The 16888-nt window shown below is 44.1% G+C and overlaps 1 protein-coding gene across 2 annotated transcripts in view; it reads left to right on the forward strand.

Moving 5' to 3' along the window:
• LOC124622635 (transducin-like enhancer protein 4) overlaps positions 1–16888 on the forward strand; it is a 461107-nt gene that overhangs the window by 424847 nt on the left and 19372 nt on the right. For both annotated transcript variants that reach the window (XM_047148412.1, XM_047148413.1), the window contains exons 10-12: positions 14088–14186; positions 14478–14531; positions 14767–14858. In XM_047148412.1, coding sequence (XP_047004368.1) covers positions 14088–14186; positions 14478–14531; positions 14767–14858 — 245 coding nt within the window. The remainder of the gene's footprint in view (positions 1–14087; positions 14187–14477; positions 14532–14766; positions 14859–16888) is intronic.

The raw sequence follows: 16888 nt of genomic DNA on the forward strand, positions 1-16888 counted from the left end.
CCGACCTCACACGGTCGATAACCTGTCAGCTGTCAGCGCGATTTTACGAGGTTAAAATGTCGAAAATCCAAAAGAAAGCGTTTGCTGCAGTTACGTCAGCTATAGCTTGCAAGCAACAGAAAACAAAAAGACGGAATGGATCCGAGAATGGTTGGGGAAAAAAAGGAGGGACTGATCACGCGTTGATTTACTGACTGAAGTCAGAAACGTGCACCCGAAAGATTTAATGGTTTACTGGCGAGCCCTACCTCTTACGTCAGGCTGTTAGCGTTGATACGAGATAAAACGTTGATGAAAGAAACAGTAGCAATTCGACGAGAGATTAGGAGTAACTTGGAGATTTCTGGCGACAAGGAGCTCATTCTAATGCTCCAAGTGTAGTTCTATGATATGAGCTAGCACAGTCAGTAAAATTCTGTGGAAACCTGCGAAACAGTTACATATGCCTGGCAAGGATCTGTTCAAACAATTTACGTATAACCCTTTTTTTTCGCTTTGTGATACGTTGGTGAAACTGACGTGTATTTCGCACACCTCTTTCTAGTCAAAGCAGAGATACGAACTGTTTTTCGATATGGTAGCGTTTTTTCCAAACTGCTGTACCACATTTTCAAATCAATGAAGTAAGCACTGTCATAGGGAATCCTCCATTAACCATTCTAAAGTGGTATAACAGTGATTACCAATGCACTGGCCTATAAAAATTCTTTCGTGTTAAGACACCTTAAAAACTGAATCTGATGTATGGTACACACAACAGCGTATTGGAAGATAAACAGTCAGCACTAACTCCGGATGCCTGTTTCCGGAAGCTCTGTCAACATCGGCGTGGAGAATATTGTCAAACCGTCAATACTTGACCCCACGCGTTCAGTACGTATTGGCAATACTGAGAATATTTTGAGGTCCATCAATACTGCTCGTCAATGTTTCTAGTATTGACAACATGTCAATACGCGCCCTCAGGCGGTCGTTACATTAACAGCTCGACAATATTATTGATCGTGTGAGAGCCCCTAAACGATTCATTGTCATCGACTTTCCGACATCACGCGAACTAACAGTTGAGTTGTTTATGCTTACCAACGATTTCTTCCAAGTATTTGATGCTGAAAGGGCGAGGAAAAAACACATCTTCGTAGCCTCTGATGATGTCTCCCACAGCAGGGAGCGAAACGTGAGCCACAAATTGTGCGTAAGACCGTCTTATGAGTTATAAAAGACTGTAGTTTATGTAGGTGGCCTTTCACGACCTTCTTTATTAAGTAAGGTGCGTTTACCTTGTACATTACTTCCGTACATCATCGTGATCTATGTCCTGGTTGAACAACACGAGGGGATAGCCCGCAACACTCTTATCTCACTCCGTTATTAATTATTGAATCGCTTTTGTCCTTACGTTCTTATAATTTGATCCGCTTTTCTGTATAAATTGTAGATAGTCTTTCGAAAATAAACTTAACATCAAAATTGCGGATAGTAGACAAGTGAGATATTTCTAATATGGACGAAGAAAGGAGGATATCAGTAGCAGATTAACACAGGCGAAGAGATCATACCTCGCTAAAAGAAATCTACTTTGATCAAACATGGCCTTTATTTCGAGCGGTAACTTATTGAGAACGCACGTGTATGGAGCGCAACATTCTTTGACTATGTCTCTTGGACTGTGAAAAAAAACGGAGAAGAAAAGAGCCAAAGCGTTCGAGATATGGAGTTGCAGAAAGGTTCTGAAAACTACGTGGACCGATAGGAAATGAGCAGATTCTTTGCAGAATTGGCGAGGAAAGGAATATATTGAAACACTGACAATTAGAAAGCCGAGACGATAGAACAAGCGTTAAGACATCAGGGAACAACGCCTATACTGCTAGTGGGAGCTGTAGAAGGCAAAAACTGAAGGGGAAGACCGAAACTGAAATACATCCAACAAATAATTGAACACATAGGGTGCAAGTGCTTCTCTGAGAACAGGAGTTTCACACGAGAGCTAGCGGTCCGCACCGGATCAATCTGTCGAGGCATCACAAATCACAACATTAACTTCTTTGACTACCGTGGATCTGTACGATGTTATTAAACATAGAGCTGACCGATAGTGCTACGTGAATACCAAACACAGGGACACTGAGGCACTAGCTATCTATAACTAACAGTTAAAGAGCGGCTAAGTGCCAGCGCAGTTCCCAAGGCGATACAGAAAGAGTAGAATCACATCAGTCTCAAACCTAAGACCAGTAATACAGTAGAACTCCAGCAGATTTCAACATTTTTTAAATCGCTGCGTCAGCGCACGTGACACAAGATCTGGGGTTCCTAAACTTTTTCTTGCGGTGGGACACTTTGGGAATCCCGGTACTTTGATGGAACGCCTTGCTTATTTTAAAGGTGAATAATTTTTTTTTTAAATAACTGGTTTTATTCCGTGTTCACTACAATTTTAAATCATAGCTGAGAGCACAAAAATAAAAATTAAAAAATAGTTAGTATCGTCAAAATGCCGGGAAAAACGGCATGTTATTAATAGTTTTTCACGTGGTACCAGTGTTCCACGGAACGGAGTTCGGAAAACTGCGCTAGAGGTAGACGTAGGGGGCCAAATATTCCAATATATCCGGGAAATAATCGAGGAGGTTAGGTGTAAACGGAGCTATGAGACGAAGAGATTGGCGAATGGGCGAGTGTCGTGGCAGGCCGCATTAAAGCGGTGAGAAAAATGGTTTAAAGAGTGAAGTAATCGTGTGTCTGGAGGTTGGTTCGAACTCCACAGAGCCTTACTAGGGGTGGCCTTTGTGCAATTTTTGGTCAGACTTACGCAGACAGTTATAAGGGGGGGGGGGGGGGGGGGGCTACAAATTAGCAAAGATTTGCTGAGGTGAAAAGAAATGAAAAGTGGCAAAAACCGGTAACTTGACGGGGTATCGAATTCGAGACCTATTGAACCGTAGTCGGACACTTTACCCGTGTGCCGCCGAGCCGAGACTCGTAACAAATGAATAAATAAAAAAATATCGAGATATGATGTGGAAAGAGATACAAGCGGCACGTGCAGAAAGTTGTATCGTTGACGGGGGAGCAGCAGTTGTCTGGGCTGCCGGAACTAGGTGGCAGGAGTGGAGGGGGTGGAATCCTGGCGCCAGATTAGAGGGGGGGGGGGGGGGGAGAGTTGTGGCGACCGCAGTGTTGTGTGGGCCGCAGAAGCGCGGCCTGTCAGGGGCAGCCTGCGGTTTGGCAGGGCCGCGGCGGCGGCGGCGGCATTACGTTTTAACGGCGACGGGCGCGCTCGTGTCGGCGGCCGGCCGCGCGTGCATTTTACATCGCGCCCGCCGCAAACAGCGCCGCGCCGCGCCGCCAGACATCGATAACCTGACACGTGGCCGCGGCGCTCGCCTCGCCTCGCCAACCCTTGCCGCCCCCTTCCTTCGCCCCTGCCCGGCCCACAGCTTCCGCCTGACCCAGAATTTCCGAGCTGACAGCACAATCTGACAGCCCCACCCTGACACCTTGCACCGTGTCGTCCCGGAGATCGCAAACACCTGCTCAGAGTTAGGAGGTGTCATTCGTGCTTCCCGTACAAAAATCTCGATTCTAACCATTACAGAGCATTTTACATCCACATTTTTGTACCTTGCAGCGCTCCGTACCTTGTGAAGCGGAGAGTACGAACTATAGCGGAATCCTTCGTCAGATACGATCAGGCGGAATGTCTTCGTAAATGCGAGTGTTCGGAAATTCCCGTTAGAGACTTCTAGGACTGAGCGGAGTGCGTGCAAAATATTTGCAATAGGAGACCGTGTCCGGAAACGTACAGTTTTGGTCGTACGAGGGTTTCAGTTCAGACGTTAAACTCGTCCACTGTTGCTTGATGAACTGAATTAGGCGTGACGCAGTACAATTTTTAGGTAATAATTCGAAAGCAAACGTAACGAAACATCTGTTCATCACTTAAGCACATTTGTCTGTATTAACACTTAAACTTTACGTGTTGACACTATTTCAAAGCGAGTAAGAACCCAACATACTGTACGTACTGAAGCATTACACACTGCTCAATGTGGCGACCACCACCGTCGTTACAGAATGTTCTGGTACACACTGTCCATCCCACCTGTTCTCTCTTCAATGTCTAGTGCAGCGGCCAGAACTCTTGTCTTGTAAATTGAGCTTTGCGTAGGACCCCATTGTGTGTAACATAATGCACGTCATCTTGTCTACCCTATTGCATACCAGGACAAGCAACTTTTCTCTTCCCCTCAGCATACGTGGACGCGTTACACATCTAAATTGAAACCGTCCGAACATAGGTTCCTGTTCAAAATATTATATATTCACTCACTCCTGCAAGTCGCTGAGTTTCTAACGGGAATTTCCGAATACCCTGTATATGACTGACTCGAAAAACATTTGGCGGATAGAACACAATACGTTACTTGACGGCGAAATTTTTACAGAAACGAAAGTAACATTGGGTGTAACCCAGAGAAGGATACCAGTCCCTCTATTTTCAGCGTACTTCAACCATTTATCAAACAGGATCAGCGACACAAATAGGTTTTTGGATTTCAGCTCTCTTTAAATGTAGGTAAATGTACGGTAATTCATATAAACGAGAAAGAACCGTGTAGTACGTCATTACAAGATTAATGGTGAACATCTCGGTCATGTCGTATCGTAAAAGTAAGAGGGCATTCAATAAAATAGAGAGACAAATTGATGTAGAAATAAAACAATTTGTAGTAGTAGTTTTGTGTACTTTCATGACTTTACGTTCGTATCCAACTTTACGTTCGTATCCGACTTTACTTTCGTATCCACCGGGATGAGCTGAGAACAGCTGACGGGTAAAATTTCTTTTGTTTATAAGCTCAGTATTGCATTTCCACTTAGTTGAACAACGCTCAGTGACCGTTTTTTGCTTTCGGAAGCCTAAAAAACGAATGATTTACAATATGGCCAAAGTAGTAAGAGGGCGCATAAACTTTTTAACTGGATAGAACAGTTCAAAAACGGTGTAAACTTGGACGATCAACGTCCTGGCCCACCAGCTGAAGTGTCAACTCCTTGTCTTCGAACCCAAAGTGACGACATTACTCGACGTGTTACATTGGACTGCAGCAGAGACAGTCGCAGGGAATGTTGACACAGGTCATAAAGTTATCAGCAACCAGCTCAGCTATAGTAAAACAAGTGTAAGGTGGGTCCCTAAAGAATTTACGCTACGACACGCGAAAACACACTCGGAAGTGTGTATAGACTAGAAAGGACGCTGTGAAATCCTTATCTAAACAAGATTTTAACTTGCGATGAAACTTGGATCCACCAATTTGAACCAGAGTCTGAAAGACAAAGCTTGGATTGGAAGCACCTCAGCTCACTTGTCCGAAAGAAATTCGGAATGAAAGCAACACTACGAAAAGTCATGTTGATATGCTCCGGGTCTCGTCTTTTGAAATTATTTGGAAGATCAACTTAAAGTAAACAGACATGCTGATGAATAAAATAAAGCCAGCAATAAGAGAAAAACGTCGAGGACGTCAAAGAAACGGTGTGATACTGCCACACCACCCAACTAAAAAACGTGTTGGGGGATAATACCTTTGTCCCTACAGTCCAGATTTGTTTCCCTTAGATTTTCATTTGTTGGCTCCATTTAGGAAGGCGTTACGGTGAGAAGTAGTAAATTTCTCATTGTGTAAAAATACAGGTTCTTTTTCTACATCATTTAGTTGGTTTAATTAGTGAATCGCCCTCGTATTTAGGGGTAAAAGACTTGGGTTTGTTGGAACGGTTCTAGATAAATAAACTGGAACTGCAAAGGGAGTCGCATACGTACGTTAGTGCCACCTGTTCTAGAGTATTATTCCAGTGTTTGATTTCCTTATCGAGTAGGCCTGGCAGTATGCAGTACACGAATTCAGTGACGCACTGCTAAAACCGCAACAGGTCGGTATATAAGCCATAAGAAAGTGTAGAGTACCTCAATGAGAATGACCTAGTTGTCGCGAAAACCTGCTGGATCAATTTGGAGAACATGTATTCAAAGAAGACGGTGGTCATTACGCTGCTACCAACGAATATCTACCGTAGAGGTCAAGACAATAAGATGAGATTTGAGGACACAGGGCTGAAGAACATACATCAGTGGTTTTGACCGTTAAAGAAAAAGACGAAAGCATTGGTACGATGTACCCACCGCCATGCACCATATCGTGGATTGCTTATTACGTATGTAGATTTAGCTTCCATTAGCGCCTGTAGAGGAGGGAGAAATAGTATCGGTACCCCTTTATCATTCTGCGAGGAGATATTTTGGTGACTGTCCGTCGCAGATTTTCACTGCACGACTCCCGTGTTCGTAACAAAGTACTTCCAGAAGAACTTTCTTACTTTCGGCCAGTTTACGTTATAAAAAGGCTTTCGGTCGCCAAGCTTTTTTTTTTTTCAAAGAATCAATATTACACTTTGGGGGCGGCATCTCGACCCGCATATGCACCGATCTTATTACTGACTGGTAATCAACATGGATTAATAGGCTATGAGTTCCAGTATACTAGCCATAGTAAGGGCGCGATAAGATGGCTACTGGCCGCGAGGTACTGATCGTTAGAAGTCGGCACCATTCGTGATCGTTAGACGTCGGCGCCATTCGGAACACTTCGTGTTGACTGTTCTGTCACAGAATGCTGCTTCCCCAGAGACCATCGAAGTTGTGACACAGTATCTACTGTCTGAAGTGTTGTGTTGTTTTGTGTGAGCAGATGATTAGTTTATTAATAACAGTAATTGTACTTATATTTAAATACATCATACACTATGCGACACAATCACAAATATTTGCTAAATGTTTTGAATTTCGCTTTTCTTCTAGTCGTTGCACTGTATTACAACAGCCTTAATTTAATTTCATATTCCTTGGTGCAGTTGTTGTCTCTGTAAGTATTTTTGTGTGTTACTGGTTGTGAGCAAGAAAACTGCATTCGGATCGCAGTTTGACGACCACTGGAAGCGTGTGGTAGACCACGATATGAGGAGCTGCTTGCATAATACGTATTTTCTTGGCTGAGCCCCAAATTTCCGTTAATAAGTGCTCAGGAAAGCTTTAGATAATCAGTAAAATCTCGTCAGCTAGGGTCATTCAGTCACAGGAACAAAACTGTACAGATATGAAAGAAAATAAGGGTAACAGATAAAAAGGAAAGAGAAAAAAGAACGTATGACCATTCGCAAATTACAGATATGTCGTTAACACTAAACAGCTAGTTATGCGTCATGTTGAGTTGTCACTCTGACGGTGCGGCAGCGGAGGGCAGTCGCGCCTACATGTACCCCCCCCCCCCCCACCCCCCCGTGACCGTTTCACCTCCCTTCGCTGGGCCGCGCCCTCACCCCTGTAAACCTCTGTTTTTTGTCTCGCGTTTTAGCTGTTGTTCGCAGCCGTCCCACCGTCACAAAAACAGCGCGGGGGAAAAACTGTCAATTTGTGTTCAGCCTGTAATGCCATTAAATCCACTTTAAAGTTAATCCTTTACTATTTGACCCGCATAACCGCCAGCACAGAGTAGAGCGGGCTTCCTAAAAAACAAAACAAAAAAGTAAATTGAACTGCAAGCAGATTAAGTTTACATTCGGCGACAAATTGAATATTCAACGAGTTGCCATCTATTTGGCGATCCAACGATTATCATTGTCATACTACTGTGGGGCATATTGCGTCACAGAAGGGGAATGGCGGCGAGCATTAAACACACACACACACACACACTGTAGGTGCACGGGGTGTTTTATATTTATCTACACGGGTCGCGTTTTTCTGCTTGTCGTAGCTTCACATTTTGCGGCGCACTTCGCTGTTTGAAGTTGATGTATGTTTTACGCTTTGCCGCCGTAAAATATGTAAAAACAACACGTGCGGACAGGCGGCATTCACGCGCGATTGCCGACCCGATACATTTAGCGAAACCGTTATTACGTCGAATTGTGTTCTCGATGCACCGTAAAGATTCTGACCAACGATTCATATCTCGTATACCTGTTACCTCGCCCATTACAAAACTCCCGCTTTACTCAATGACGTGTTTTTCCTGTGGTCGGGTGAAAATCAGGATAGGACATCGAAATAAGTCCAAGTGCTATTGCTATCATATGTTGCTTCAGAACATAAAAATTAAAGAGTGAGAAGTAAACTAATATTTTTTCTACCACGAGATGTCAGTTATATTACGTATTGTACACTTTAACATTGTAAACGAAAGTAACCCAAACGTAGAAGTCGGTTATTTGCGCTGGATACAAACTATACCGAGCGAGTTAGCCTGTCATTGAGCGCTGACCCTCCATCGAGAACCACTGACTTCTTTTTAGTTCTAATACCATACGTTTTTTCCACCGTTTACGATCTTCAGTACAAGTTTTTGGGGGATTCAACAGGCCCGTTAATCAGACCAACGCCTCATGAAAATTTATTTATTTTCCAGTAAACGAAAATATAAGCAGGAGCCAACATTCTCAAACTGATTATTTGTTTTGGTACTGTAAACTTTAGAGGACAAAACTTGGCTGAGTGACAGGTTCCATAATTTTGCAAAGAGTACCTGCAACATTTTCTTCCACGAGGTCACTAGTTGCTTCTTTCCTGTACAGTTTATCGATGATTCGCAATGCAGGATAGTGGATATACTTCAGACCGCACCGAGGTAACTCCATTTGTAACAAATACAGGTCATAAAATGGCGACTGCTCTTACCTTTATACCACCCTATAATTTGACAGAGACATACGTCATTGTCTTGGAACAGCTTGATGGCTAATTTCAAAACGTGCATACCTAATAGTGAAGGAGACACGCCTCCGGTATTCGGGAAATAGCGTACAGCCACCAGACTACCAATGGATCTCACGACGCTCCCTGATGCTGTTAGAACCATGAAATATTCTTATGGGTACTGTAACTTAGTCAGATGGTATTGAAGTTACATTCACTGTTTGCGTTGGCAGTTTGAAAGATAGCAGAACGGGGTTGGGTTGTTTGGGGGAAGAGACCAAACTGTGAGGTCATCTGTCTCATCGGATTAGGGAAGAACGGGAAGGAAGTCGGCCGTGCCCTTTCAAAGGAACCATCGCGGCAGTTGCCTGGAGCGAGTTGGGGATTGAACCGTCGTCCTCCCGAATGCGAGTCCACTGTGGTAACCACTGCGCCACCTCGCTCGGTATAGCAGAACGAATACGTCCCAAAATATATGGCACGGGCATGAAACTGCATTGGAGAACCGAAAAAATTGCGAAAAGTGACCCGGGGACATCGAGCAAATTTAACGGAAGGAGCAGCACTCCCGGAAGTGTGTGTCTTCCGTGGGCTCCAGCTGCCTCGCGCCGCCGTGTGCTCGTGCGTAGGTCGAACACTCTCTGTGGCTTCTCTTCGTCACTGTGTCGCCCGCAGCTCTCGTTCGCCAGTCATAAACCCCGGCGGCGACCCTCGTTGCAACGCAAAACCTAATTACGGCGGCGAAGCGGACGAGTTTGGCGAGGGCTGCGCGCCTGCCGGATCAGCAGTTACGCTTGCTCGGGAGGGGGGCGCGTTGTTAGCGCGCGCTGGGTGGTATTTTGATCACTAAATGAACTCGCCCGTGCTGCCGCCTGGGGAGACAAACACGATTAGCGCCGCCTGTGCCGCCACCGCTGCTGCCATCTGTTGGCGACGAGCCATTCGGCGCGGAACGGTCGCCGCGCAATATAAATAAAACACGGCAGGGGAGCTGAGCGCGGGCCGTAGCAGTACAGCCGGCCCATTTGACTTATATTTCATTTATCTTGCTCCCTTTCCCCAGCTCTGGCAGTCCACATCTCTGCGGCTGCTGGCGCGAGGGCTGCAAGTCACGCAGGCGACACTGCCAGACCCCCACTTCCCTACACCCCCTAGTCTTTCCCACCCTTCATCCTTTAATCAATTTACAAGACCGCGAAACACTCGAGTGGAGGGGTGCGGTGTGCAGGGGTGGCATAGAGGGTACGGCGTCACCCAGCCAGGGGAGAAAGGCAGAGGGTCATGCCACGAGCGAGCGCCAGTAGGGAAAACTGCCAGAGGGGGACGTGAAGAGGGGGACGCGGCTATTGTTAAAAATAAACGAGGGTCCGGTACATAATGGCAGAGGCAGCCTGGGAGCCTCTCTCGTTAAACAGAAAGTGAATATTAAATTGAGTGCTGATTCCCCTTCGGCCGGGCAACGGCGGCGGCCGCGGCGTAGAGCCCTCGTGCGGCCCCGGGCGGACATAAAATAGTCGTTCTCTATCTGTAACGCGGTCCAGCCATAACCCACCCAGCCATCACGCTCCTGCCCTGCTGGGGATATGAGATTCTTTTCCGCGCCTCCCTTGCTTCCCCGGCTCGCCCCTGGGGCATGCGAATTTTGTGTAGGGTGTAGCGAGGAGGGTAGGACAGGGAGGGCGAGGTGAGACGAAGCACAGAACGGGCGAAAAGGGGAGGTTGTAAAGAAATAGGCGAGGGTGGGATTTGTGCGGCTTGATGGTCCGTTTGAGGGTTTTAGAGGGCGGGGCGTCGAGAGGACTCCTCTCTCTCTCTCTCTCTCTCTCTCTCTCTCTCTCTCTCTCTCTCTCTCTGAGCTTCCATTCCGCCATCTGCCTCACTGGTGAGCCTGTAAACCCAGCGGAGTCGGGCGCGCACAGAGGGTGGGTTTATCTAAGGCACGCCGCGATGGTGTGTGTCAGCGGTAGGAGGCAAGGGCTTTGTAACTCAGCCACCCACGTGTGGGCGAAGAGGGACTGGCGTCATGCGAAAAAAGGCTTAAGTAAAATATTCACGAGTATAAAACGTGTGGCTTGGCGTATACAGACTCCGTGATAAAAAAAAAAAAAAAAAAAAAAAAGCACAAGCGTCGTTGCGTGCAGTTGGACAACCCCTGCTGATTTTTGCTTCGACGGCAAACAGCTCTTTCATACTGACATAAGTTAACAACGAAAAGTCTGTCTAATCGCTAATATTAACGTAACTTTGCAGTTTTATCCCGCGTTCCTATTAGATTGCCGTTAAAGGTACACGAGGTACAGAGTTAGTAATGAGCGGTCGCCGAGCTGGGTATCTGTAACGGTTTATGCTCTGGATAATGCCCTTGTTTAATAAAAAACGTGACTCGTCAACAATAGGCGCTTCAACCGTTCAGACATCAAAAATGGTTCAAATGGCTCTGAGCACTATCGGACTTAACTGCTGAGGTCATCAGTCCCCTAGAACTTAGAACTACTTAAACCTAACTAACCTAAGGACAACACACACATCCATGCCCGAGGCAGGATTCGAACCTGCGACCGTAGCGGTCGCGCGGTTCCAGACTGGAGCGCCTAGAACCGCTCGGCCACTCCGGCTGGCGTGCAGATATCGCACGCGAAAATGAGAAAGAGAATTGTATCTATTTTAAAAGCCTCTGAGGCGCCCTCTCGTGATCGCCTGAAAAAAAGATTTACTTATTAAGGAAATAAATCAGTGGAATTCGTATGTACGTGCGCTTCTTGTATAACTCAAGTCCCATTCATATAACATTCAAACGAAAAACGTGTGTCTGTTGCAACTACATTAACTGCCGTGTAGTGAAAAACAGATACTAGCATACAGAGTGGATTCAAGACGTAAGACCCAACTCGTCGCTCTTAACTGAACAAAATCGACAGATGTAAAGGGGTACCGCAAGAAAGGGTGATAGGACCGTTACTGTTCACAATGCATATAAATGGTCAAGTAGAAAGCGGCGCAAGCCCTTTGAGACTATTCGCAGGTGATGCTGTCATGTATAAGAAAGTTAACAACGCCAGAAGACAGTACCGACTCGTAGAATGACCTACGGAGCTCTGGCAATAAATAAATGCAACGTATTGCGCATACGGAAGAAATCCACTGCTGTAAATCCACGATATTAATGACAAACTACTGGAAACAGTATCTGCGATGAAATATCTAGGTGTTACCTCATGTGGGACGACTATATAAACAAACAGCAGGAACAGTAGATGACCTGCTAGGGTTCATACGAATAATCTTAGCCGGCCGGTGTGGCTGAGCGGTTCTAGGCGCTACAGTCTGGAACCGCGCGACCGCTACGGTCGCAGGTTCGAATCCTGCCTTGGGCATGGATGTGTGTGACGTCCTTAGGTTAGTTAGGTTTAAGTAGTTCTAAGTTCTAGGGGACTGATGACCTCAGAGCCATTTGAACCAATAATCTTACGAAAATGTGAATCGTCCCCCAAGGAAGTGTCTTGCATAGCGCTTGTTCGACCGATTATTTAGTATTGCTCATCAGTCTGGGGCTGTTACCGTGTAGGACAAACTCCAATGGCGATGCTAGAATAGAGACGATGTGCATCACGGAGAAATTTACTATTGAAATTCCGGGCGAGAACCTTCCGGAAGGAGTCTGACAACACAGCTACCTCCCACGTACATCTCGCGAAATGACCAGGACAATAATATTATAGAAATGAGAGCTAATGCGTAACGACAACGAAACTTTCCACGCTTCATTCTCTTATGGGACAGAGAAGGGATGGATCAGTTAATCAGTTAATGGTATCAGGAGTACCATCCACCATAGTGTCAGGTGGCATGCGGAGTATTTATGCAGCGTCAAAACGTGTTAACAGTCAACATAGATTACACGAAAACATTCCACAGGAAAATCGGTACCATCTCAGTAACACCAAAATGTAGGAGGTAGATCTAATTTATACAATTCGAAAGTCAAATTGAATCATTATCATCAAGATGCTGTTCTTGCAGCTTACACTGCCAGCAGAATAAATAAACTATTTGTGACTTACGTAACACTGCCATCCCTAATTTGCCAATTCATGAGTGTGTACCCGTAGTGTTTTCACTGTAGTCATAAATATGACGTTGTGCTGCTTGTTACGAGGTAAATTTTCGCTGCGAATAATTATCAGTGAAGTTCATAATACGGAAATTACCTGATAGTGAACAGTCGAGAATATCTGAAGATGCACACAATACTGTGTGTGTGTGTGTGTGTGTGTGTGAGAGAGATTATATATATATCAGTAGTGTATGGACAGACAGACTTGATTGCGTAACTTACGACCTTAGCACAAGCACGGAAATTCGCAGTATTTTGCTCGCCCATTAGCGATCGAAGATATTTTGCGTTTGAAGCTGCTGAACATCGGTGACACGCTGACAAGCTCATAGGAAATCAGATAATAGGTTGTTAGAATGGAAATAATTGTCTAGCGAGTATGCTGTTTTTCTTCCTTTCGTTTTCGATTAAAAGGAAAAAAAATTAACATTTTGAAACAACAGTAACAATGTGTGTCAGAAGATGATACGCAAACTAATTTAACTCTTCGTCTAAGTTTTTTTGCAGTGTACGTATTATCCCTTTATTTTAATCATGCCTAGGTTGGCCCGAAATTAGATCTGCTGGTAAGGAGCCTGAAATAGAGGAAAGGTTGTCACTTAAGGTTAATATCGATCGAAAATAATTGCTGTTTTTCTTATGACAGAAATAGTTATTTCGAGTCGTTGCACGTTGCTGCGAAACGTCAGTCATATAAAATCATAAATTTCCTCTTCCTTTCAGGGCGTTTAGAGACATTACATATTTCCCAAATATTTCTCCCTTGTGTAGTCTACTTTGTCCCCACAGTTTCACAGCGAGACATTTTTTTCTGTTACTTTTAAGGTAAACAAATGAATGCCAAAATTCCGATATGATAAATGTACGATGAATAAACATCCAAGTTTGTATGCAAGTAGGGTTTGTTAGCAACTCAGAATTATTGAACAACAGTCATGGCAAAAGTTGTATAGCATATTAATTTTAATCCCAACTCTGAGAGAACTGCTTCCTTCCAGTTTAAACACAAGCAAGAATCCACTATGTGAAGACAGGTGGAAATTATTATGGGATTTTTTTTTAAATCTCCTGATTAAACTGCTGTTTTTCTAGAAGTTGATACTGAAATGAAAGTTGCAGGCAATAGGAAGCTATTATTTTCTTGTTTGCTCGCTTCACTCGATAAAATCAGCAACTGTTGAGCTTACACTAGTTTCCTGTTGGCCTTTCCAGAGAAACTCAATCTCACCAGCAGAGCGGGAGAAATACCGGCCACGTAGCTCACCTGATCCTGAACACAAGAAAATGAAAAAGGAGGAGAAAGACTGCCACGTAAGTTACAGAAGTTGACATTCCGTCAGTACTATGATAAATGCAGTGCTTGACAAATTAAAATGGTCCTCTTAAATTTTAAGTGTCTCTCCTGAAACTATAAATAACTTCAATCTGCGTTGAACTCTTCCACTAAGTCTTCCGGTGTTGTTTGTCTGTTACTTATACGTTGAGAGAATTTATGAAAATTTTTTTAATAGTTGTAGCGAAGGAAGTAAATATTGTTCAGTGTTACTACTAAAACTAGAAAGTGTCCTAGTTAAGGATCTGATACTTAACATTGTGTTTCAGGCAAGTGATGGGGAGAAGAGTGATCAGGACCTCGTAGTGGATGATGCAAGCGAGGTAAGGGACGTTGCTTACTTTGATGTAATTGTGTGCTTAAGCTCTACACATTATTGAAGCACTACCATAATATGCTAGTTCTTAATGCTGACAATGAGCTGCAGTTCCAAAAGGTATTAGATGCACACTATATTTTCTGTCTCCACCAACATCTGACTTTGAATTGTTTTAATGTTGCTCTTTATATACTAATAGGGGTAATGAAATGAAAGTCGATCATTCTTTTGTCATGCAGGATCCTGTTTCACCACCAAATGGCACTGCATCCCCTCGAGAAAATGGACTTGACAAGCTTGCACCAAAGAAGGAACACATTGGACCACACAGGTAAACACATTGTAGATTTCTCACACAATGTACATGTAAGAATGTTTGTTTATTTCTGTGTGAGAAAGAAAGAGTATGTACTTTCTTAAACTCCACCAAGAGATAAATTGCAGATTGGTACTTGGAGATATGTAGGCTTATTGTTAGCATTATTTGATATTACATACAAATAGTGCAGTGCATATACTTATCGACTGCACAATATGTTAACAAACAGGTTGTGAGGCACACGGGTCTATACTTTTTGAGATAATCATAACTTTGTGCCCGTGTAAGTGAAATTCAGCGCAAGAAACTTCAGTTAATAATTCTGTTGACAAATTAAAAACTTTTTTTTTTCTTGAAAGGCACCACTCAGAAGTATACAATATTCAAAATGAATAAATAATTTTTCTTTTTTATTTGTCTCTTTCTCTTAGCAGCTCACAGCATTCACTCTTCTTCTTTATTTTTTATGCCTCACAATAAGTAGGCATATGCCACCGAATTACTCTCTGTGCACGGCGGTCCAGCTTTTTAAGTTTCCTTTGTTAAGTAATACGGCCGTCAGTTAATATCACAAGTGTTTTACCAGTCTTAATCCTATTTTGTGTGGCATGCCTGAACTGTGAATTGTTTCGTCCAATCGGTTATGAGCGGGACAGAAGTTAAACTTGGAATGTGAACAATAGCGCAACATATTTTTACAGATACTACATGGGAAAAGTTAGCATAGCAGTGAATTCTGCTGATTTACAGGAGGTGGACAAAAATACGGAAATACAAAAAACAACACAACATATTACCGTGCCTAATACGACATAGAAAACCAGAAACAGCTTTGAGTCATCTTGGAATGGATAAATGCAGGTCCTGTATGGTTTTCGAGGGACTCTTATACCGTTCCTCAAGCGAGATATTGCCGAGCTCAGCTGACAGTGATGGAGGTGGATAGCATTTGTGCACCCTTCTCTTCAGAGTAGACCACAAAGGCTCAGTAATAGATGTCGTGACAGTCGTGGCCAGGGGGAATGCAAAAATTCATCCCTGTGCTCACGGAACCTGTTTCGGGACCTAGTGTACACACACCCGGCCAAATGACTTTCGCCCATTGCTCTGGACTCCGGGTTTTTACGGTTTCGGCAACACGTATTCCTGTTACGGGCATTTCTATCACTGATGTGTGCTTTTGGAATTGCAGCTTTCCTGTAATTGCCTGCTTTCAGAGCTCTGTTCGTTTTGTTTTGGTGCTGATAATTTTTGTGAGTGTGACACAGTTCTGCAATGACTTTGCAAATGTCCTCAGTTTTCCTCTACAATACTGTTTAGTGACCATCTGTCACGATTCTTCGGTGCACACTTTGGTCCGCCTTGTGACTTAAAGGATGACGATTTTCCACTTTCGCTGCACGCAGTATAAATCTTAGGTACGGTGCCAAACTCTTCGGCCCCCTCGGTTACGGAAGCACCCACCGTACGTGCACCGACAGTTTGCCCACGTTCGAACTCCCTCAGCTCCGACATAGTGCGCTCACGACAACACGGAGCACTGTTCTGACCAGGATTGACATATGGGACATACTGAGGTCATCGAACAGGTGCTCTTCCTAGTCAGATATGACACCACAACCTGTAGACTCGATTAGTTTAAGCACCAGTTTCTCACACTGCCTCCATATTTTTGTCCGAGCCCTGTACGTTTAGCGATGAAGCACACAATAGTCAGTGAGTGCCCTCGATTAAATGTGGAAGTTTGTGGGCTTTCATTTGCTACTTCACACTCTTGTTGGAGAAGGAAACTGAGGAAAATGTGTTGGTATATTTTTGGCTCTCCAGTTAGGTTGACGATTCCTTCATAAAGCACAATATTTGATCAGTTTGACTGGATAAATTCTTTTGATATTATGATGACTTGTGGCCTTAGATGTCCTCTCCACACAGACTCTAAACTGAAAGGAATTATCAGTGCTGTGGTGCTGTTTGTAACTGTCCTTTTGCATATTTGTTTCCTGATGACTGTATTAATGTACTGTGAAACATACATCTGTTTT

Source organism: Schistocerca americana, chromosome 7, assembly GCF_021461395.2.
Source record: "Schistocerca americana isolate TAMUIC-IGC-003095 chromosome 7, iqSchAmer2.1, whole genome shotgun sequence".
Taxonomy (NCBI): Eukaryota; Metazoa; Arthropoda; class Insecta; order Orthoptera; family Acrididae; genus Schistocerca; species Schistocerca americana.